This window comes from Aedes aegypti, chromosome 3, assembly GCF_002204515.2.
Source record: "Aedes aegypti strain LVP_AGWG chromosome 3, AaegL5.0 Primary Assembly, whole genome shotgun sequence".
Classification (NCBI taxonomy): domain Eukaryota; kingdom Metazoa; phylum Arthropoda; class Insecta; order Diptera; family Culicidae; genus Aedes; species Aedes aegypti.
The window spans coordinates 300,703,834-300,727,626 of NC_035109.1; the positions used below are offsets into that span (position 1 = coordinate 300,703,834).

At 36.7% G+C, this 23,793-nt stretch overlaps 1 protein-coding gene across 2 annotated transcripts in view; it reads left to right on the forward strand.

Annotated features, from left to right (window-relative positions):
* LOC5574265 (fatty acyl-CoA reductase wat) overlaps positions 1 to 23,793 on the forward strand; it is a 103,899-nt gene that overhangs the window by 65,778 nt on the left and 14,328 nt on the right. For both annotated transcript variants that reach the window (XM_021852655.1, XM_021852656.1), the window contains exons 4-5: positions 13,523 to 13,895; positions 14,801 to 14,920. In XM_021852655.1, the coding sequence (XP_021708347.1) occupies positions 13,523 to 13,895; positions 14,801 to 14,920 (493 nt within the window). The remainder of the gene's footprint in view (positions 1 to 13,522; positions 13,896 to 14,800; positions 14,921 to 23,793) is intronic.

The following is a 23,793-nucleotide window of genomic DNA, read 5'->3' on the forward strand; positions in this document are numbered from 1 at the left end:
CACAGGACAGTCGTCCTTAGCGTGAGAAGAACCTCCGCAAATCATGCATTTAGCATCCATGCGACAATTTTTTGTACCATGACCCCACTTTTGGCACCGACGGCACTGAGTGGGGTTCTGGTAATTTCCTCCAGGTTTCTGGAAATGTTCCCACGTTACATGGACATCGAACATAAGTTTAGCTTTTTCTAAAGCTTTAATATAATTTAGTTCTTTTTTGTTAAAATGAACTAAATAAAATTCTTGAGAAAGCCCTTTCCGAACAATGCCAGATTGGGTTCTCTTTTTCATATTGATTATTTGGACTGGGGAAAATCCAAGTAAATCATTTATTCCATTGTTGATCTCTTCAGGTGACTTATAGTCACTTGAGAGACCTTTCAAGACAACTTTGAACAAACGTTCAGTTTTATCGTCATAAGTGAAAAATTTGTGCTTCTTCTCTTCAAGATGTCTGAGAAGAAGTTCGCGATCTTTAAGAGTTTCCGGCAAAACGCGACAGTCTCCTTTCTTTGCGATTTGGAAGGAAACCTTGATTCCCCTAATGGAGTTCAAGATCTCCTGCCTAAATCCCCCAAATTCGGAACAACTTCGATACAATTATTCATTTCACCCTTGGAGGAAACTTCGCATTTCGGGGAAGCGTCCTTTCTTCCATTCTTGCCACGTGTAGTGACAGTTTTAAAACCCACTTTTTTGGAAGGAAGTAGTGAATTCAGAGATTCACCCTTCTTTTTGCTAGTTGTTGATACCATGTTTAGTTAATAAACGAGAAAGACGTGACCTTCGAGAGGTTTTTTCCCTAGACGGTGTCCAAGAAGGATTACCACCGCTAGCTTTCGCCAACGGGTCCAACGAAAAATCGAAGGCACGGGTCCAAACAAGGATCGTAAAGGGATCAATAGTAGAAAAATAGTACTGAAAAGTACTGTTTAAGTACCGTAATTTCGGGTGAAATTGATCATTTTTCATGGTTTTCCTTTCCTGTTTTCTATAATGTTGCCAATGCCAAACAACTAAGTGCAGGGAAACAAGTACGACGGTGAGCCTCATAGGCTCATGAACCGAAATTTTTTAACAAATGTGATTTTAGTGTTAAAAATCATATCCAAAATAAAAAATCTGGGGATTCCATTTCGGGGTGAAATTAATCACTTGTCAATGCGATTATTGTTAGCTCTTAAAACAACTCTACATACTGAATTAGAGTTCCCTGAATCCGAATATGCTTGCCAAATTCTTAACAATACAATATTCATAGAAATAATGAATGATTAAATTTAAAGAATTATGCGGAAAACGCCTAAATGTAGGCAATTTCCTAAAGAATTTCCTGATATCGAAAAGAAATTCAATTATTTCAGCCGAATGAGCAAATTGCTAAGAGCTTTGATGATGAAATCTGGTTTGGGGATATATTTTAAGCATCCTTACAAACTTTCATGTTTATACCATGTTCCAATCCTTGCTTAGAACAAGAAGTTTATGGATGTTTGTCGATACTGCACCGAACATGATTTTGATATTTCACATTATTTTCATAGATATGAACATTATTTAACGCAAAAAACTTCACAACACACAATTCGACATTAGTTACGACAAACAACGTTCATTCACTGTAGGTTACATTGATATTTATGCTCCATTGGGAAGAAATAAAATCGTGTGAAACTGTGATCAATTTCACTCTACTGATCAATTTCACCCGAATTTACGGTAGCACTGAAAAGTACCGTTTTTAATGTTAGCACTGAAAAGCACTGTTTGTGTAGCACTGAAAAGTACTGTTTTATTGCTTTAGGTACGATGCGCACCGTTATATAAGGGTTGATTTTGCGAAACGTGTGCTACTGGTCACTCATCTACTTCAACGGCGAGCATCTGATGGATAGGGGAGATTTCCATAGCATATTTCCTGCTTTTGCTTCTTGTTCGTCTTTCGTAATCAATTTGCCAATTTTTACTTTCGTTCCTCCTTGCACTGTCGCGGGCCATGGAGGGTGGGGATTTGATTCTTTCGTGATAATCGTTGTGAACTTTGGCTAGATTCTGAAGATGGTGGTTTCGTTGAAGATCGTCTCATTCCCGGTTCTTTTCGTGATTCGGTTCCATTTATTTTGGCTCTTTGTTTTTTTCAAACTACCAACTTTCAATGTACCAATAGCCGCATAGCAAAGAACAAAAATTCGTATAAAATCGAAAAATAACGCTAGTGTCATTATTTTTACATCATCTGAAAGCTTTTAATCTTGGTTTTGTGGGAAAAATATGAAAACTACGAAAACTCATATGTTTGTTTTTATTATCACTTGTGCCACTATAGGAATACATGTGCCTATAGTAGCACTATTTCTAATTCCTGTTCCTATAGTAGCACTACCATCACGGCGTTGGCAAAATACAAATCAAAACCGTATTTTTACAAAGCTTATATATTTTTCATTCAAACTGTGGATCAAAAGCTTTCGTTTGATGTAAAAATAAATTCATAATCCATAAATTATTTCGTATAATAAAAAATAGTTTCTCTCAGTAGTGCTTCTATAGGAACAATAGGTTTACTATAGGCACAAGGGAGCTAAAGTTTTAAGCAAAACTAATTATTTCGATCATATTTTGAACAAAATCAAGCTGTGTATCATTGGTACTTAGATAAATATCTCCTGACCTTCATGACAAAAAATATTTTGAAAAGATTTATAGCAAAACGGCCGTAAAAAGCCACTAGTTCGACTATAGGGGACTGTCCACTTAGGGAACACTGACCCTAGTGAGTTTTGTTTTCAATGATTAAATTTCAGCACGCAGTTCAGCAATGATTTTATCTTTGGCAGATTCAGATTGGTCTAATCCCTTTTGAATCTCACTTGCCAATGTTTCCTTCGTAGTCTCTGCAAAATAGATTTTCCTGGCCTCAGCAGATGAAATATTGCGGTCAATTCTCACGCGAATGATGTTTTGCTCGTCCTTGTACTTTTGGCTTATGCGTGAAGTAACCGGATGATGGCCCTCGCATTTCTTGCAATAAGGAGCATTGCTGCACTTTTCTTCATCCTCTAGACTGCGAGCTTGAGAGCATTGAAGTCACACACCTGCATGGCCACAGATTTTTTTAGAATGTAGAAGCCACAATCAAAACAAATCATCGATGCTGGGTAGTAGGGTCTCACTTGAATACGAAGTTCGCCAAATAGTACGATTTCGGGAAGGATGGTTCCGTGAAATGTCATCACTATCAGCGGTGGGTTACGAATAGCCCCATTAATCCGCTTAATGATACGGCGAACCGACTTCACACCTTGGGGCTCGATCAGGAGAGTATGATCATCAACATCTGTGGAATCCGCTTTATAAACCACTCCTTGCACAACATTTAACGCAGGATGGGAAATGACTTCATCCAAAGTACCGTCAGTGAGTTGTGAAATTTGGCACATTTCTTTCATTGCTGCCTTCGAGCTGTTACGGAGCAGATAACGGGTTCCTCTACCCTCCTTGATAATCGTGACTTTCGATGATTCTCTTAAACCTACCGCTACATCAATCGATGCACTAACAACGAACGGATTTGGTAGGGGTTTATGCTTGAGGCTTGAGTTTGCGAGACAGCATCTTCTGGCTTACGACGCATTAGAAGTACCATAGTTTGTCCTAGCTCATCTTCGTTTAACATCCAGTATGGTTGCCTTCTCACTAAACCTGACTCTCCGGGCTCATTTTGTGGCCCACCATGGATGTGACCCCGGCCATGAGGCCAGAATGACGATTTTTTTTTATTCGTTCCGCTTCTTTCATTTCACAACCCCGATAGGTACAGCTTAATTATCAACTTGCAATTGGGTTGAAACAGACTACGAGTTCACAACACAATAGAAAGCAAAGCAATAACGCGAAGCCACATTCGTTTGCTTATTGGCGAAGTTTTAAAGCAGTGGTATTTTGTGGTTTTCACGCCCTTATCTCTAGTTCTGGTTACCGATAATTGTTCCGTATTCCGAGAGTTGAACTAACTTATTATATTAAAATCGTCGAAAACCGAAGAGTTTTTGCAAATTAATACGCGCAACCGTGACCACGGTGCTCCAATTACCGTTATTATCAAATAAAATATACCATTCAAACGGCAGTCAGCAGTTGATTCCTGACGTAGTTCTGCACCTCTGGGCTGATTTTGAAAAAAATCCTTAGACAGAATTTTGAGTTACGCCCTTTTGAAGTTTATCCGATAGAAATCACACGAAATATGCCACTTTAACTTGTTTAAACAAAGAGATTATAATACAATTTTGTAGTTTTTATTTTTTATATGGTTTTAGGTATTAAAAAATACATTTTTCTAATTTTTTTCTCGACTGACATTTGAAAAGGGCCAATGCTATGTTTAGTTATTACTAATAAGCCAATACACGAAAAATGACCAAATTAACGCCTGGTATTGATTTTAGTTCTGCACCTCTGGGCTGATTTTGAAAAAAATCCTTAGACAGAATTTTGAGTTACGCCCTTTTGAAGTTTATCCGATAGAAATCACACGAAATATGCCACTTTAACTTGTTTAAACAAAGAGATTATAATACAATTTTGTAGTTTTTATTTTTTATATGGTTTTAGGTATTAAAAAATACATTTTTCTAATTTTTTTCTCGACTGACATTTGAAAAGGGCCAATGCTATGTTTAGTTATTACTAATAAGCCAATACACGAAAAATGACCAAATTAACGCCTGGTATTGTCCAAAGCATTCAAATTTTTTTTTTTTTTTTTTTTTTTTTTTTTTTTTTTTTTTTTTTTTTTTTTTTTTTTTTTTTTTTTTTTTTTTTTAAGGCACTCCGTGCTCGTGGCCACTACTGTGCCGGAATCAGTTTTATCTGTATCTTCCTTACCGATACAGTTCTATTTTTAGCTAATCTATATTTACATCTGCATTCACTCTCTTCTGCTCTTTTTGCTCTCACACCGAGCAGGTAGGAGAGTGCTCTGCTGTTGGTCCAATCGATTTCCATAAGCCATAATCCATTGCTCTTGCGCGGTGGTTCGTTTTGCCGTGTTCCTGAGTCGTTTGAGGCTAGCTGCCTGCGAAGTGGGTCAGTTTGTCTCAGTCACCATCTGATACTGACGGAGGATGGATGTGTTCCCCTAGGCACGGTCCTCCGTGCGGCGTCTTCTGGTGGCTGGACGGGTTTTTTTTTTTGGAGGGGCTGGGAATTGAACCCATGACCTTCCGCTTATGAAGCGAAAGGCGTAACCTCAAGGCTACGGACCCCCCTAAAAGCATTCAAATTTGTATGAAAAATTCTTGGACAGGATATGCAGATCCGCCCTTTGGAAATGTATGGAATGAATATGGAATATGGTGGATTCTGCTCCTTCTATAATCAACGGTTAGCTAGGTGCATACATAATCATTACACTTTTTCGGTTGTTCTTATTTCATTAAATTTAGCATAGAAGGAATGATTCAAATATAATGTAACGTAGAATTTTCCAATTCGAGACCCCCTTTCCTCCCCCACGTTACAGCTTTTGTATGGAAAATGTATGAACCGTTACACCGAACCCCCTCGTTACGTAATATTTGAACGATTACACGTACACATTTTGTCTATACTGACATTGAAAAAAGACCAAAGTATAATTGAAATATACACATTTCAATATAGCCGAACAATGACTGTATCAATGTTGACCGAAACACTCGAACATCACTTATCTGTATCTATATTATACATCTGTATTCTATTCCATCTTATTTAATTCTTTTCTATTCTAATCTGTTCTATTCTATTCAATTTTACTCTATTTAAATTTATTCTACTCTGATCCATCCTACTTGTTCTCATACATATTTTTACAAATGGGCACTGTATTAAGGTAATTATATAACGAAGCCACACCTCAAATTTTCAAGAGCATAAGACTCGAGAACCAAATAGCGCTCTGCGTTGGAAATTTATCCCATTGGTCACCACCAGCAAACAAGCAATTTGATTGATTTTCAACGCGAACTGTTGTCAAAGATTCTGCAGTCTTGTGCACTTGAAAATTCAAAGTTTGGCTTCGTTTTATAATCACCTTAATCAATAACTACGCGCAAAAGATTTGAACGGTACACTTTCGATATTTGTACGGCTTTTTAGCGCTTCCAGCTATGTAAAAATGGCTATGCACAAATTCTGACTCCTAATGCGTGCTTCTCATGAACATTTGAATTATTATTTCACAGTAAGTCCAAATAAGGGTTTCAACTTATGTATGATAGTTTTTATGTATTTTAAGGAACTGAAGCATTTTGTATTAAATGCTTTTCATTTGAGCTGGATCCTTGTTTTAAAGGTAATTTGAACAAGTTTGTCAAGAGCTGGGAAGAGCAGAGTCTGACAAAATCTTCGAAATATCATATCACCAAGTTTCATGTAAAAGACTTCTGCAATGCGACTGGTCGAGGACTAGGCTGACATAATGAGCTGGCGTCGGAGTCTTCAATTCTTTTGCGTGCAGTTGTTGATCACAACATTAGCATTTGTAAGAATATGTATAAGAACAAGTAGGGTGGATCAAAATCGAATAAATTTTAGTAGAATTGAATAGAATAGAACAGATTAGAATAGAAAAGAATGAAATAGAATTTAATAGAATATAGAATAATGTAGATACAGCTATATTGATGTGTATATATTTCAATTATACTTTAGCCCTTTTATAATGTCAATCTAGACAATATGTGTACGTGTAAATTTTATGCAACTTGCTAAATTTAATGAAATAAGAACAACCGCAAAGGTGTAATGATTATGTATGCAACTAAACGTTGATTATAGATAAAACGGAATGCACCATGCAATATTCTTTTCATACACTTCAAAAGGGCGTATCTGCATATCCTGTCCAAGAATTATTCATTCATATTTGAATGCTTTGGACAATTTCCTAAAATCACTATCGGGCGTTAGATTGTTAGATGTAATTGATCGTGTATTGGTTGATAAGTAATAACTAAACAAAGCATTAGCCCTTTTCAAATGTCGCTCTAGATTTTTTTTAATCAAAATGTGTTTTTCAATATCTAAAACCAGATAAAAATAAAAACTTCATTTTTTTGTATAATCTCTTTGTTTAAACAAGTAAAAATGGCATATTTTTTGTGATTTCTATCATATAAACTTCAAACGGGCGTAACTCAAAATTCTGACTAAGGATTTTTTTCAAAATCGGCCCAGAGGTGCAGAACAACGTCGGGAATCAACTGCTGACTGCCGTTTGAATGGTATATTTTATTTGATAATAACGGTAATTGCAGCACCGTTGTGACACAAGTGTAGCTAGTTATAACATCCCGAACTCGATGTTCTCAATTGCTTATATACTGCCACGAAACTGCTATGATAGGCGAACATTTTAGTAAGCTACCAAACTGTCACCTTTCTCGCTAGCCAACAGGACACCTTTCCCTGCCTTTTGAGAGAAATCACAAGAAAATAATGTTATGATAGGCCTTCCCATTTGACGTTTTAAATCAGCTGATCTCGAAGCACTTTGACAGTTCATCTATGGAAATGACAGGCTCGTTTTAGCACTGGTCCTCCACTGATGTAAACAAATGCAAAGACGGATCTGTCAAATGTAAAGGCCAATAGATAATAAATCAACATGGAAATAGAAGTTTAATTTGTCTAAGTTTGATTAATGAATCACATTTTTATATGATACAGTGTGTTGACATGAGAAAAGGGCATAATCCACAATGCAAGGTATTTATGTTATGCTAAATTGTGAAAGCAATAAATCACTGTCATATATTAAAATTGTTTTTTTTCTTATATCTTAGTGTTGTAGCTTATTTAAGGTATAAACAATAGCAAGATAAAATATGTAACATTTTCTACGTCCAATTTGTACGATTCTTTCAATGACCGGTGAAGGTATACCGGTGGCCTACATAAATGTCACGTTTAAGTCCATTCTTTCTCTTTTCTTCTACTATCATTGATAAAATCAACAAGGGTAAGATCATTCTCAAGTCAACACTCTTAACACCTATTTCATTCGCCCGAACGGCAAATGTTTGCGAAGCAGGAATGAAATCCAAAGTTTAAATATTGCATAAAATCTACGCACATTATCATTTCATCTATAGATCATCATGTAAAGCAGCGTACCACCAATCATCACTCAACAAGCGTAAATGTAGTAGGTTAGAATTCCAGTGGATTGACAAAAAAGACGAGTATCAACAAAACATGTTATAAATACAATATGTAGACAGCAGTATGTGTGCATTGTATTCTAGCCAGTGTGAACCCGCCTTGGACGTGATGTTATAGACGTTATCATTTTTGACAGCTGAAGACTTAGCATTTATTTAGCCGTATAGCTGGGCCAAAACTTGCATTGTAGCAGCATTTATGGCACATAAACGGCTTGTTAGCATTTAATGACATGACATTTACTGCTAAAATGATTTTTAAAGGGCTTACTGGTAACCTGGGTTCGTATATTTCCATAGAATAAAATCTAAGAACATACAGTTTCAACTGCTGAAAACAAAATAATGTCATTATTTCGCTTTAATTTGGAATCATTCTACGATCACCTTCATAACAAGTGTTTTTTTTTTAGAAAAATAATGACATACTAAGCCAAAATCATATCAATTTTTGGTGAGCTTAATATTTATTACTGGGTATTAGAGCGAGGATTATGCAGTGTGTTGCCCCTTTTCCTGAAACCTACGACTTAACTTTCCTTTCGAGGGAAGTCTTAACTTCACTTATAATGTCATAAGTGACTGTCTCAGAGGTGGGATTCGATCTCAGGTCCTCGGAATGAGAGGTACGTTAAACCACTACACCACGATTTTTTTTTTCAGTTCTTTGATATTTAGGGGAAGGGGTGGTAAAATGAACACCTTAAGGAAATCATCTTGTTTCTGATAGAAAAACGAGTAATTTGTATAGTTCTATCGCACAGCATCAAAAACAGGGATGTAATCTATAGCAGCGACATGAATTCAGACTAAAAGAGCTAAGTTTTCACAAATTTTCGTCGCTATCAAAAAGCGATGCAAATGTTCATTTCACCTGCACTATGTGGGTAAAATGAACAGCGGTTGGTGGTAAAATGAACACCACGCAAAAAACGTGAGCAAAACAAATATTTCTGAAAGTTTTCATCGCCCCACCGAAAATACATTTCTTAATGATAATAACCCATTCAAAAAGAATTCTTAAGGTATCAGATTTGACATAATATCATAACGATATTCACCTCACCGAAAAACCTCAAATCTTCCGAACTAAAAGTTACGTCAGTTCTAATTTTCAAACGTGGTTTTCTAAAATCTTAGTTTTCGTTAATATTTTCACTTTAATTGACATACGTATTAACTTGAACACTTAGATACACGCTCTTAATCGTCCGTGCGTGATAAAAATTCATCGAAATTTGTTTTTTTCTCGGTAAAAGGCACGGTGTTCATTTTACCACCCCTGTTCATTTTACCACCACTTCCCCTATCATTCCAGTCGTCACGAGACTTTGCATCGTCAGAATCTCCTCGCTGGTGAGCGGTTCCACAGAAAATTACGCCTTTTTTTCCCAAATTTCATTTTTATATTTTTTGATTTGGATGAAATTTTGCACATGCTTTCTTTTTGCCCAAAAATGCCTTTTTGCATCATCGGCTCGCCATTTTGACTCTAGCCTTACTTTTGAGAAGGGCCTAAGAAAAAAACCTTAATAATTTTCAAAAAATTATAACTAAGAAACGATTTGTCCGATCAGTTTGGTGCCTTTCGCAAAGTTTTAGGTTATTGTTGGGACTATCTGGAAAAAAATAAACACTGTAAAAAAAAATATGTTGTAATTTTTATATATCGAAAATAAAACTTAAAAATCAACTTTCTCAAAAATCGTACTTTTGATTTTTTTTAATTTTTTTATATGTTAAAGTAGACAAAAAAGGAAGCCTTTTGCACAGTGGGTCAAGATGGAGAAATCATGGACAAAAAATTTATGATTTTTCGAAAATAGGTGAATTTTTGAAATTGGTCATAATAAACTTTTTAAATATTTTTAAACTCGATTTTATGAAAGTACGCACAATTTACAACAAAAGAGGTATACGGAAAAATCAGGCTTACTTTTACCGTTTTAAAGATACAGCGATTTTAATACAAAATTATGATATAATTTTCAATTTTTGGTCATTATATTGCGGCGCTCATTTTAAATCCACATCTAGCGGCGGCGGTAACGCGCAGAAGATATGCGCGCAATTCAAACGCAACGCCAAAACTCAAGTAGGCTTGGATTTTTTCGTTTTGCAAGGACGCAAGTGTATCAAATTTTCTAAATCTGAAACATTTGGTGATTTTCATTATCACTGCGACGGTATATCGACATTTTCAGATAATCGCATTACGTGGATTTACCTTGCAGAGCACAATAATATAACTTAGAAACGGTTTGTCCGATCAGTTTGGAGTCTTCCGCAAAGTTTAAGGTTATTGTTGGGACTATCTGGAAAAAAAATACACTGTAAAAAAATGTTGTAATTTTTTATGTATCGAAAATAAAGCTTAAAAATCAATTTTCTCAAAAATCGTATTTTTGATTTTTTTTTACATGTTAAAGTAGACAAACAATGAAATCTTTTGCACAGTGGATCAAGATGGAGAAATCATGGACAAAAATGTTATGATTTTTTAAAAAAAGTTGATATTTCAATATGGTCTAAATAAACTTTTTGAATGCTTTTCGACCAGATTTTATGAAAGTACGCAAAATTTTCAACAAAAAATTTTGCTTATTGCTACCGAAACATTTGAAAAGTTTACCATGACCATTTTCAACAAATTCACCTTTTTTTTAAATCATAACTTTTTTGTCCATGTTTTCTCCATCTTGACCCACTGTGCAAAAGACTTCATTTTTTGTCTACTTCAACATATAAAAAAATAAAAAAAAAATCAAAAATACGATTTTTGAGAAAATTGATTTTTATGCTTTATTTTCGATGTATAAAAAAATACAACATTTTTTTACAGTGTATATTTTTTTCCAGATTGAGGGCCCAGATAGCCGTAGCGGTAAACGCGCAGCTATTCAGCAAGATCAAGCTGAGGGTCGTGGGTTCGAATCCCACCGGTCGAGGATCTTTTCGGGTTGGAAATTTTCTCGACTTCCCAGGGCATAGAGTATCTTCGTACCTGCCACACGATATACGCATGCAAAAATGGTCATTGGCATAGTAAGCGCTCAGTTAATAACTGTGGAAGTGCTCATAAGAACACTAAGCTGAGAAGCAGGCTCTGTCCCAGTGGGGACGTAACGCCAGAAAAAAGAAAAAAAAAAAAAAATTTTCCAGATAGTCCCAACAATAACCTAAAACTTTGCGGAAGACACCAAACTGATCGGACAAACCGTTTCTATGTTACATTATAATGACCGAAAATTGAAAATTATATCATAATTTTGTATTAAAATCGCTGTACCTTTTAAATGGTAAAAGTTAGCCTGATTTTTCCGTATACCTTTTTTGTTGTAAATTTTGCGCACTTTCATAAAATCGAGTTGAAAAATATTTAAAAAGTTTATTATGACCATTTTTAAAAATTCACCTATTTTCAAAAAATCACAACTTTTTTGTCCATGATTTCTCCATCTTGACCCACTGTGTAAAAGACTTCATTTTTTGTCTACTTTAACATATAAAAAAAAAATCAAAAATACGATTTTTGAGAAAATTGAATTTTAAGCTTTGTTTTCGATATATAAAAATATACAACATTTTTTTTACAGTGTATAATTTTTTCCAGATAGTCCCAAAAAAACTTTGCGGAAGGCACCAAACTGATCGGACAAACCGTTTCTAAGTTATAATTTTTTGAAAATTATTAAGGATTTTTTTCTTAGGCCCTTCTCAAAAGTAAGGCTAGAGTCAAAATGGCGAGCCGATGATGCAAAAAGGCATTTTTGGGCATAAAGAAAGCATGTGCAAAATTTCATCCAAATCAAAAAATACAAAAGTAAACCTACATTCGAATTCAAATGGAACCGCTCTGATGCTGTGTACGAGAAGGGACGTCTTCGAACAGTGCTGTAAAAAATACAGCAGCGCGACGACTGAAGTGTCAAACAATTCATGAGCTTGAGTTTGAGGTTGATTGACCACCCGTGGTTGCTACTCCAGTATCAACAGATCAGCTGCATGTATATGCATAAGGAATCAACCAGATAGAAACTTGGGACTAATGGATACCCTCAGTGTACAAGTGCTGGTGATCTTCTGTGTTTAGGAAACAGTGGCGCTTGCAACGTCAGAATGCTGACCAATGTGGGGAAGGGGGCGGAATATATGTAGCATTTAATACTGGCCCACAGTAGACTAGATATAACCCTGCATCTACGCCAGTTCATGCGGGAAAGTATAGGGGTAAGGCTTTTAAATATATGGCATAGTGGCTTGCTTTTAGTTAGCAAACTGGCTATGTATCAGGCGTTAGGAAGGGCATGCCATTATGATGAAAGAATGGAAACGTAGGGAAACAGTTCGTTGTCCGTCTTTGGTTCTAGCGATTGCTAGCGAATAGTTTAGTTTAGGCAGGTCCGTCCCACTCAGGCTCAGATAAGGTACCACTTCTAGTACTGCATTTGGTCTCTCGGCAGTGCAAAAGGTACCCAAGTTTGACAGATCGCAGTACACTTTTCGCGGTTTTCTAGATTACCTTATGAGCCATAAAATTTTGGGCAACTGCAAGGGACATGGGGGTCTTTAATTTGTCTTTGGTTTAGGTATGATAGATTAAGAGTGGTAGATAGAAGAAGTACGAGGAAAGGGACGGGCCTGGGGTTAAAGCAGAAGCGGTAGCCATTTGATCAACAAGCTTGTCCATGAAGAATTCAACGAAATAAATAAATAAATAAATAAATAAATAAATGTTACCAGTGCTGTTAAACGTCAAAATAAAAAAAAATGCTAGCACTTTTTCATGTGAAATATGTAAAGCATTGGTACATAATGCCAACCAACATGTGGTAAATGATGATACTTATTAGCAAATTTGACTGCACTACTTATAACCATCACGATATTAGTCCAACTTTTAATGCAAACCAAACTACAAATGTCAAGCTTTTGGGATAATAGCGTGCGGAGTAGTGTCCTATAGTCTTTATTCTGTATGAGTTACCTGAAACTGTGACCAAGTAAGAAAATTTGCTCAGATGCCACTAAATTAAAAAAAAAAAAAGATTGGAAAATGAGTTTTCAAAAGCAGATCAAATATTTGGAAATCCTCAAAAACAGATGATAGTCACGCAAAGGTTTGCGCTTCTTTTTTATGTTCTGTTGGAAAGTAGTAAAAGGAACTGTATGGAAATTCGCTTTCCCGTTTTGCCATGTATTCAAAACGAATAATACGAACCCTTGTAGTGATTTTGCCAGAAACGCCGAAAACCCCGAACTCATCAACTTATTATGAACTAATCTGGATTGTGGGCACCGCTCGTTCATTTCAGTGATTTCCACTTACCGGGAACCGCTCCCGGGCTGGACGGACAATCTGAACGGACCAACGGGTTTGTGCATGTGGACCGTCAAAGGGCTGATTCATACGATTTGGGGCGACGCCTCGAAGCGGGCCAATTTGGTTCCGGTGGATTACTGCGTAAATGCCATAATCGTTGCCGCGTACGACATCATGATGAGACACCGAGACGATAGCCAACAGGAATGTGGAATTTCTACTACTTTGGTGCAAAAGGATTCGAGGAACTCGGGAGACATTTTGCCGACATACAATTACATGTACCAGGAACACAGTCTCACTTGGGGACGCTACATGGCGATGGCTTCGCTCGGTTTCGAGAGCCGTATTCATCAGATGGTGTGGTAAGTGTTTGGAGGAATTGAGAAACTAGAATACTGCTCATACGTACGTAAAATTCGTCAAAAGAAGATTTTAGGAAAACTTAGCACACACACTGGGGCAGATCCCAGTTTTCGACGGCCAAAACCACTAGTACTCTGGATATACATCCTAGAGGATAAGTGTTCTCTACAAAGTATTTTGGAATAATTTGTACTACATTTTGACTCACTCAAATTTGCTCTAGATAAGTGAAAACTGATCTAGATCATTTATATCTTTTGATAGGAGCGTCCTTGTAAAAATCTTTTTTCTGCAAAGTTGTTCATTGAGGCATTTTTGAGAATTCTTCCGAAGACACTTACGAGGGTGGCGCTGTATGACACTTTTGTGAAATAAGATTCGATTTTGACCATTTTTTTTCATATACAAAAAAGAATAAAAATGTTTTATCATCGAGTGTTAAAAGCTTAACAATAAAACACTACTTTTTACAGATGCTAGTAACATGCGATTCACTGCAGAACAGCCCTGTTCCATGGCGTTTTTACCACATTTATGTCACGCTTCTGTTGCTGGCTAGTTCGCTGTTAAATACTATGCTATTTATAAAGCAAAAAATACAGTGAACTATTGAAGACTGCCCAGAAAACAAGGATTAACGCAGACCCAAGTATTTGAACCTCAACCGATAGACTATTTTCCGGACGTGTCATGTCCTAACTAGATGTACTAAAAGCAGAATTACTTGCCATTCCGGATACAAAACCGATTCAGAACAGTTTAAAACCCTCAACACCGAGAAATAAATTTCATCCACGGACCATTGCAACCACCAGATCTATTTGAAATTCACCACAAATTGGAGTTTATTGTATGGCCACAGAAAATACATTTCAAGTAAATCACATTTCAAATATTGTTTCAGGAAATACACCTACTGCATCACTGCCTATCGACCTCTGTTCCGGTTAATGTCGTTCTGTTTGCACTCGATCCCGGCCAGGCTACTGGACTTGGTACGCAGAATTCGACGCAAGAAGCCCTTGTAAGTATATGGGGAACTGAGGGTAAAATGCGCCGTCCGGGGTTAAACGCGCCACCACAATATCTCCAACATAAACATTATTTTTGTGAAATTTGAACATAGCATACGATTTCTCTATCAATTGTAACGCTTCTCATGGAAAACATTTCCCAATTTCCACAAACAATATGAAAATCATAAACAAATTTGGTAAGGGGCTGTCCATTAATTACGTAAGAAAATTTTCGGCGTTTTTCAACCCTACTTCCCCCATGATTTTTTGAATGAGAATTAAAAATAAATTGTATGGTGCGTAAGAAATCTCAAAACCCCCCCTCCCTCCATAAACTCTTACGTAGAAAATGGACCGCTTCTAAACTTGGAAGTTAATGACGCGGGGTAAAATGCGCCTCAGAAACCATCAGTGAAGTTCAAATTATACCGCAAAAACCCAGACTCAAACGTGGCATAGAACTGCCAAATTTATGCTGCACAAAAAATAAACAAAACAAAAATCTGTATTTTGCCACAAAAAATCTGTCTCAAGCTGGGATGCCGTTAAACCTTGCGTTTTTTTCAATCGTTTACTATAGTTTCATTTCTTTTATATTTATCTTTTTTGATATGATTGCCTTAATCCAAGTATTAAGTATTTGCGAGCTTTTCAAACGACCGCGATAGAGAGAAGAGGTCTAAGTCATATTACCCCCTCCTCCCTCAAAAAAAAAAAAAAAAAAAAAAAAAACGAAACAGTTTTGCTGGTGGCACAAGCGCATCAACTACAGTAACCAACCTCTCACTCTCGATACTTGATATGTTATAGAGGGACACCATAAATCCTTCATCAAACTCACACAATTCGTCAGAATAAATCATTGAAACGTGTTTTGCCCGATTTACCGGAGAGGTTCTCCTCAATTGCATGCAGTGATTTCAGTTGAAATATGAGACCGACCGGATGCATTTGGACAGTTTCCGGAAGAAAAGTCTGTATTGCCAAATCGAGTTTCTGTCATGATGCTGCACATTGGTCCGATGATGAATTCCACGTCAAATAGGTCAGTCACCTAACTTGACCATTATAAATTGTATGAAAATTTCCAGGTGTTTCTATTGCAATGCAATGAATGTTTTGCCTAGATTTTGCGTCAATTTTGGACTTAGAAGACACTGATAAAAAGGGGTCACGTGGTGTCTTTGCACACGATGTATTTAAAAAATGGCTCCGAAAATATTGATTTAAGAGAAAAAATTCTGTAAAGAAGTTGTTGGTTATAATCTTGGCTAGGTGAAAAAATATAGAGTAAGGTGGGGCAAAAGTTTAAGTTTAGTGGAATAATCCAGTGGCATGAACAGACCAAAAGAAATTAATACCACACAGTGAACCTTCAACATATTGGCTACAATTTGGCTGAATATAGTTGTGTCACAATATTAACCCATTTTTAGTTATAACAGTTTTGAAATTGGTTGTCCTACACAAAATTTTGCCCCACCGGTAAGGCAAGAATTCAAATCTAGTGTGGGGCAAAAGATCACTGGCCGAAAAACAAAATATCGATACTTAAATGACAAATATATTTTATACCAGCCTGTTTGCAGAAAAATTAAGACTAAATTTTCATCGAAGAGATGCCAGAACAGAGTTAATTGTAAAATACCAAAAAAAAAAGCAACTTTAGGCAAAAAAAGTAAGAACGAGAATTTTTTGTGGCTTTTTCGTACAATCTGGCAAAGGAGATTGGGCAAATCTGGGCCCGGAATGTACACAGATGAGTCATATTGGAAGATCTAGATGAGTTTAGAAAAAGCTTGTATGGGGTCAAAAATATCCGTCCTGGGAGAAAAAAGTTATTAACAATTAAAAAATATATTTTTTCAACACTTAAATAATGATGAAAAGCTCTATGTTTTAAAGAAGTAAATTGAGACTTTGATTCATAGATGAAAACATTGCAAGGTGATGTTAAATGGAAAAATATTGAAAATCGTGGGAAAATATATGTATAATAAGTAAAGATTTCTACCAGATTCTGCAATTATTTTGTAACCGATTTATTGGATATTTTTTGTGAGCATTAAGCTAATAGTATGTCTGAACTTTAATTTAAAAAAATCAGCTCTATACGTTGAAAAACAACTGAGAAACGTAGGGAGAAATGTGGGTGGTATCTAATAAGATGATTTTGATAAGGTACATATTACTCCAGATGGGTTTTACAATGAGTTCAATAAAGCCATCAGCTCAATATTTATGAAGAACACCATCAGCACCAGTGAGGACGTTAATGCCAAGTAAGAAGATCATCAGCACCAGACAAAGCCGTTGAATGTGAATTGAAATGGTCATTTGTACTTATCAGTAACATATACCAAGTTTTATGATTTCATGTGGTTAAATCAAGTTGAGCCTTTAGTTAAGAACAATCGTTATCGGCTTACGACTTAGTAGGCGATCGTCGTGGCGACCAATGGTCATATTTTTCTAATGAGGGCCTGTCTTATATTATCACCTAATTTTGCTCTCCTTCTATCACTTTCCATCAACTAATCTGCTAGACCTTGACATCTTCTATATCTACAAGCATTACATATTGATGAATATACGGACCACTCGCCTTTTTATAGGTAGATCATATAGCGTCTGGTAGGGATCAAACAAAAAAAAATGTCCGGGCACAAGCGGAGTATCAAAGCAGCCAAAACGGAAGTAACACAGTTAAATTTAAACCACTGTGATGCAGCCCAGCAGCTGCTTTGGCAGTCAGTCTCGGAAACCAAGACTGACGTGGTGTTATTATCGGACCCATACCGCATACCAGCCAACAACGCGAACTGGGTGGCGGATAGGTCTCAACAGCTAGCAGCTATAGGGACGACAGGACGATACCCAATCCAAGAAGTAGTCTCTAGCTCAAATGACGGTTTTGCGATAGCAAAAATCAACGGCGTGTTCTATTGCAGTTGTTACGCGCCCCCAAGGTGGTCGATTGAGGAATTTTCCCACATGGTTGACAGGATGATGGCCGAACTAGCTAATCGGCAGCCAGTAGTGATAGCTGGCGACTTTAATGCATGGGCAGTGGAGTGGGGTAGCCGCTGCACCAATCAAAGAGGCCAGCTATTGTTGGAATCCCTGGCCGCATTAAATGTAGAGCTGGCAAATGTGGGTACAGTGAGTACCTTCCGCAGAAATGGTGCAGAATCGATCATCGACGTGACGTTTTGTAGTCCTAACCTTTTAGGTACCATGAACTGGCGTGTTGATGACAGTTATACTCATAGCGATCATCAATCGATTCGCTATAGTATAATACCAGGCGGGCAGAAGGCAGCGCGATGTAACTCGACCCAAGCCCGAGGATGGAAAACAGCGCGCTTCGACGGCGAAGTATTCACTGAAGCCCTGAGGCGCGAACGAAACACTCTGGACCTAAACGGCGAAGAGCTAGTTGCTATGATATCACGAGCGTGTGATGCTTCCATGCCGAGAAAAGCCCCTCCTAGAGAGAACAGGCCGCCAGTGTATTGGTGGTGCGAATCAATTGCAAATCTTCGAGCAATCTGCCTTCGGGCTAGACGAAGAATGCAACGCGCACGCACAGAAGCACAAAGAGAGGAACGCGGTGCAGCATTCAGAGAGGCAAATTTGGCTCTCAAAAAGGAAATCAAGAGTCGAAAACGGGCATGCTTTGAAAGTCTATGCGAGAGTGCCAATTCTATATTATAGAGAGAATGTGTGCGGATGCCGAGTGCTGGAGTGCAGTAACTACGGCTGTCACTCACATTATGTTAGAATTGCAGCGTCTATGGCGCGCCGACCAAGAGTTGGCTGCAGAGGATTAGCCCTGCCGAGGCTGGTCCCTTGTAACATTGTTTAAGTCGGCTAGGAGAAGCAGTTTGCCTAGGCTACTTCTGCTACACGTGTTGTGCTATATGCACTGGTCCCTTCCCGGAGAAATACCGTAAGGTGGTTCCGGGGAGATGAGGGTCTGAGTCCAAGGGTCATGTCGATGCACTGTTCACCACTTGAGCAATTCTAAATGAATTGCTCATGCACAGTGCATAGGCTGGTTTTAGCGGGTCGTCGTTGGTGCGTCATCCCCGCATTCCCTGAGTTATCTTCTCAGGGGATCTGTTTGCAGATTTCCCCCTTGTAAAAAACAAAAACAAAAAAAAAAAGGGACCAAACGATAAGATATTTGGCTTGGGTCCGTTCAATAGAAATGACCCAAGCCAATCGTCAAATAGCCCGATCCCTACCAAAAAGCGAGCAGGCTTGCGGCAGCCATTAGCGGTTTCAAAAAGCTGGACTCAAATGTTCCTCGTAATGCTTCTTCCACCTTTCAATCACTTCGCCTCCGTCCGACGAAAAGCTCTCATCTTCAACCCTGTATATTTCAGCTCGCGCCATGAAGCCTTGCGAGATTTTGATAAGGACTGTTCACTTTATAAAGTGGACACTTTGTACATGCAATATCTTTTTAATTTATCAATGAAATCGAAATCGGTTTTCTGTACATCGTTCGACTAATATTGTACAATGCTGTGGTAATAAAAAAGTTACCAAAATAATATGATTTCACACTAATAAGGCACAACGTTTAGAACGGTCGATTTTTGGAGGTTATCAAAATCAAGGATTATTAAAAATCGGCAGGAAAATTCGACAATTTATATTTTTTATTTTCAAAAAATGGTTGTATTTAGAAAGCATCATCAATTAGAAGCTTGCTAAAAAATATCAAGTTATTTTTGGAGAAGCAATTTTGCAGATATCATCAAATCATTTTTTATCAATTTTTTTAAAGAACAATATCTTAAATTTAAATGGAACTGATATGAGTAGAATTTTAAGATTTAAAGTACGTCCAGACGGAAGTAATAATATAGCATTTATAATAAAAATAACTTACGCCTTCATAGAGTTGCTGATTTAGTCCCCACGTCATATTTTAAGCACAATACAAAAACAAATAATTTATTTTCAGAAGACCACTCAAAGCGCAATGACAATCATCAAGATTGGGAACACTGCTTGAATTAACTCAAATTTATTTTGCATGTATTATTTTCAGAATGTGTTATTCTGAGACTACCTATCAAAATATTTTGAGAAAAACGCTTACAGTTTGCTCTAGATCGATAAACATGCGTATATAATTTTAAAAGTATGGGATTTTTCAATAAAACGACCATAAAGAGTAAATTTGGTACCCAAGAATGCGGTTAAAACTCAAGATTTTGCTTTTTTTATACATATATAGTTTCTTTAGTAATCTAAACCAGTTTTGAACACGCTTATTACTTTACTTTTTTGCTGGTAGTAAAAAGATGGTGTATCAGCAAATTTGACCATAAGGAATAGATCACTAAAGTGACTCAGCGTCAGGAACTGATGGAATATTATTGATGTTTTTAAAAGCTCTACCTTAAGTTGAATAGTAAAGGATACCGACATACAATTTGTTCATTAAATTTAGGATTTTTTTCATGCGAAAAATAATGCTTAAACTTGACGAACAGTTTTTCTTAGGAGTTTTTGCAAAAACTATTTAGTTCTTCAACCGAAAGCATTTTGTAAGTTTCTGTATTTTTATAACATGTAGAATAATAGTTGAACGATACACAGAAAACCGTTTACGATTTCATCAATAAATAAAAAAGATATAGCATAAACAAGGTATCCACTTTATAAAATGAACAGTCCTTTGGAAATAGTTCTGATAGAGCTATTGGCAGTTTGTTACTAGCAAATACTACAGTTACTTTTTGTTTAAATGATCTCGTTTTCTGAAAAGTATGTTAGTATGATGTTATTGATGTCGAAGATATAAGTGCGCTAACAGTAGCGCGGTTTTCCACCGCTAGAACCTTCACGCTAATGCTGGGTGCGACCAGCGAGATTTTTCTACCAGTGTTGCGCATAATACAACAACGAAATGACAGTAGTGTTAAAACGGATATAATCTGGGAATTCATTCCTGAGTAAACTGGAGGTCAATCAAAGCACATTGCAACAGGAAAATACGATCTGGCCTTGGTGTCCAACCAGTAGTTTACCTATAGTAAGCTTTTTGTCAAACACACATGCCTATACCTTTATTTCCTATCTCCGCATGTCAAAGTATTCACATCATAGCAACTCCTAATATTCAGAAAACTGTGTAAAATCACTAGTCTTTTGAAATACCTATGATAAAAATATGAACATACATAAGCACCCTTATGCACGAACCCAAAACAAGTGAGCAAAAAACATGATTTAATAAAAAAAAAATTATATGAAACATGCCCTTCCTTACATTATTTCAGCACACTTAACTTTTTTCTCCCACGTTGAATATTTTTGGCCCAATAACAACTTTTTCTTGTCTCATTTAGATCTTTCTAATGATATATGACTCATCTGTGTACATTCCGGGATCAAACTCCATACAATTTTACCCAATCTCCTTTCGCTAAATTAAATGTAATACATATAGGGATTGCAGGCAATTTTCAAAATTTGCCTCGTGACCATATATGAGTCGAACTTTTGCCCCGCTGATTCGAATTTTTGCCCCTCTATGGGCCAAAAATGGTTTCCGAGCATTTATGCAAAAACTTATACACCTTTTGATAGACCTAGAAACGCCCTAGCATCAAAAATTGAATAAAATTTTATTTATATTTAAATCTCTGCAATGAAAGTTCGACCGAAAATTACAATTTTCAAGCCTAAAAACAACCAATAGTCACAACTTTTACAAATCTCAACCGATTTTTATAATATTCGGAGTGAAACACTCTTAATGAATAGCATACGATCCACTATTTTAGGTTCCGGGTCATTTGGCCGAACGCCATTTGGCCGAATGCCGTTTGGCTGAACGCCGTTTGGCCGAAAGGGTCATTTGGTCGAATGCCATTTGGCCGAATGCCGTTTGGCCGAATTTGAAAAAATAGTGAACCACAATTAGCATGAATTTTCTAATTATTTTCTAAGCTGAATTTCAGAGAACAGTTTAGAGGAACATCCTACATGTGAGCAATTAGTCACTTCGTTGCTAGCGGAAATAGCTTCCAGCCAAGTTTTCTGCATTGCATTTGTGGTCAGTCAGCTTTTGACAGTTACTAAAATGGTTTACGACTTATTCGTCCTTCTGTAGCATTAGTTTGCTTCAATCATTCTGATCGTACTTAGTAAATTAATTATTTTTTTGCAACCACAAGTTTGCTTTCTTCTTCACAAAAGTGAAGCAGTGAGCTTATTTGACGTAGGTATTTACCGACTCGTCCGATTTACTGATATACGCAATAAACGGTTTAGAGTTCAGTTAACACTGTTATATTAATTTTGGTGGAGAATGACATCTCACCTAAGTTATACCTTGTGTTAAAAATTATATGTTTTTAATAAAACTCTTTATGAACGTTATGAGACTTAATTCCAATAACTATGAAAAATATTCAAATATAAAAGAACAGCATATGATCAAAAGAAGGAAAAATCTCTTATAAATTTTAAGCAAGTGTAACGCAAACAATTATTATATCAGTATAACTACAAAGAACTGACGATGATTTAATGAAGGTAAAATTCCCTTTGAAAATATAAGCTTAATTATTTCCAATAATAATGAAACCAGTACAAATCGAAAGAAAAGCCTATGTTTGAAAGAAGGAAAAAATTCTGATGAAAATATCAAAAAAACTTCAAACCATAGCACACCGTTGGTAATCTAAATCTTTGAGTCATGGCGCAAGCTCACAACTTCGTCCTGAATGAACGGATCGTATTAATTATGCTCTTGGAGCACTTATACATCGACAAACATGACATCCCGCTTCATCGTAATGATCAAAAAATTAATTAGTCGATCAGATATTGGGCCACACTTATGAATGCTACACATCAGTGTTGAAAAAAAAAAGATATTTTTGTTCGTTATTCGACCAAACGGCATTTGGCCAAATGACCCGTTCGGCCAAATGGCATTCGGCCAAATGGCGTTCGGCCAAACGGCATTCGGCCAAACGGCGTTCGGCCAAATGGCCGGACACCTGTCCCACTTTACTCTACAAGTGACAAATATTTTTTCATGGAACATTCTAAATTATACATTAACACTAGGAGCCCCGGGATCAAATCAGTTGTACCTTATCCATTTTCATGTACATATTTCAAGTCCATTTTCCATAGTTTAGCACAGTATAGTAGAAAATAATTCTAGGGATGTTCAAATTTTCCCTGGAGCAATTTTTTTTTTTACTTATCTCGTTTATTTGGCAGGCTCAGGCGCCGTAGGGCATAACAGAGCCGAAATCTTTTCTTGTTTTACATTATTTACATTTTGAAATTTGAACTTATTTTAAAAACTATGTTAGTTTGCGAAAGTTTTAAGGTTAGTGGATACATTTGAAACAGGGAAGGAAAGGATTTTTTGGAATTTCTTAAGCTACTTAGACTACTAAGCTGATGAAGCTTGAAGGGACAGGATGTCTAGATCTGTAATGAAACTAAACAGAAACGGTTTGTGGGAGACACGACGAGAAGAGGACAATTTGAATGGGAAAAAGAAAGACAGGGAACGAACACAATCAAACCCGGATATTGATACGCTTCAAAAACAGATGGATTAAATTCATATATTCTAAATCAAGGCCCGCCAACACTTCCCTGACAGGTTTCTGCTGTTTTCCTCGGATCCGGAGAGTTTCAGTCAGCTCAGATCTGACCCCTGGAGCAATTAATCCAATACATTTTCTTTTCGCACACTGCAGCGGCTTGTGAATCGTGTCAAATTTTATTGCAAATGTTATAATTTGTTAAGTTTTCGACATTTATTTGATGCAGTAGTTAAGAGAAAACTTTAAAGTAAAAATATAAATTCAATATTACACTGGAAACA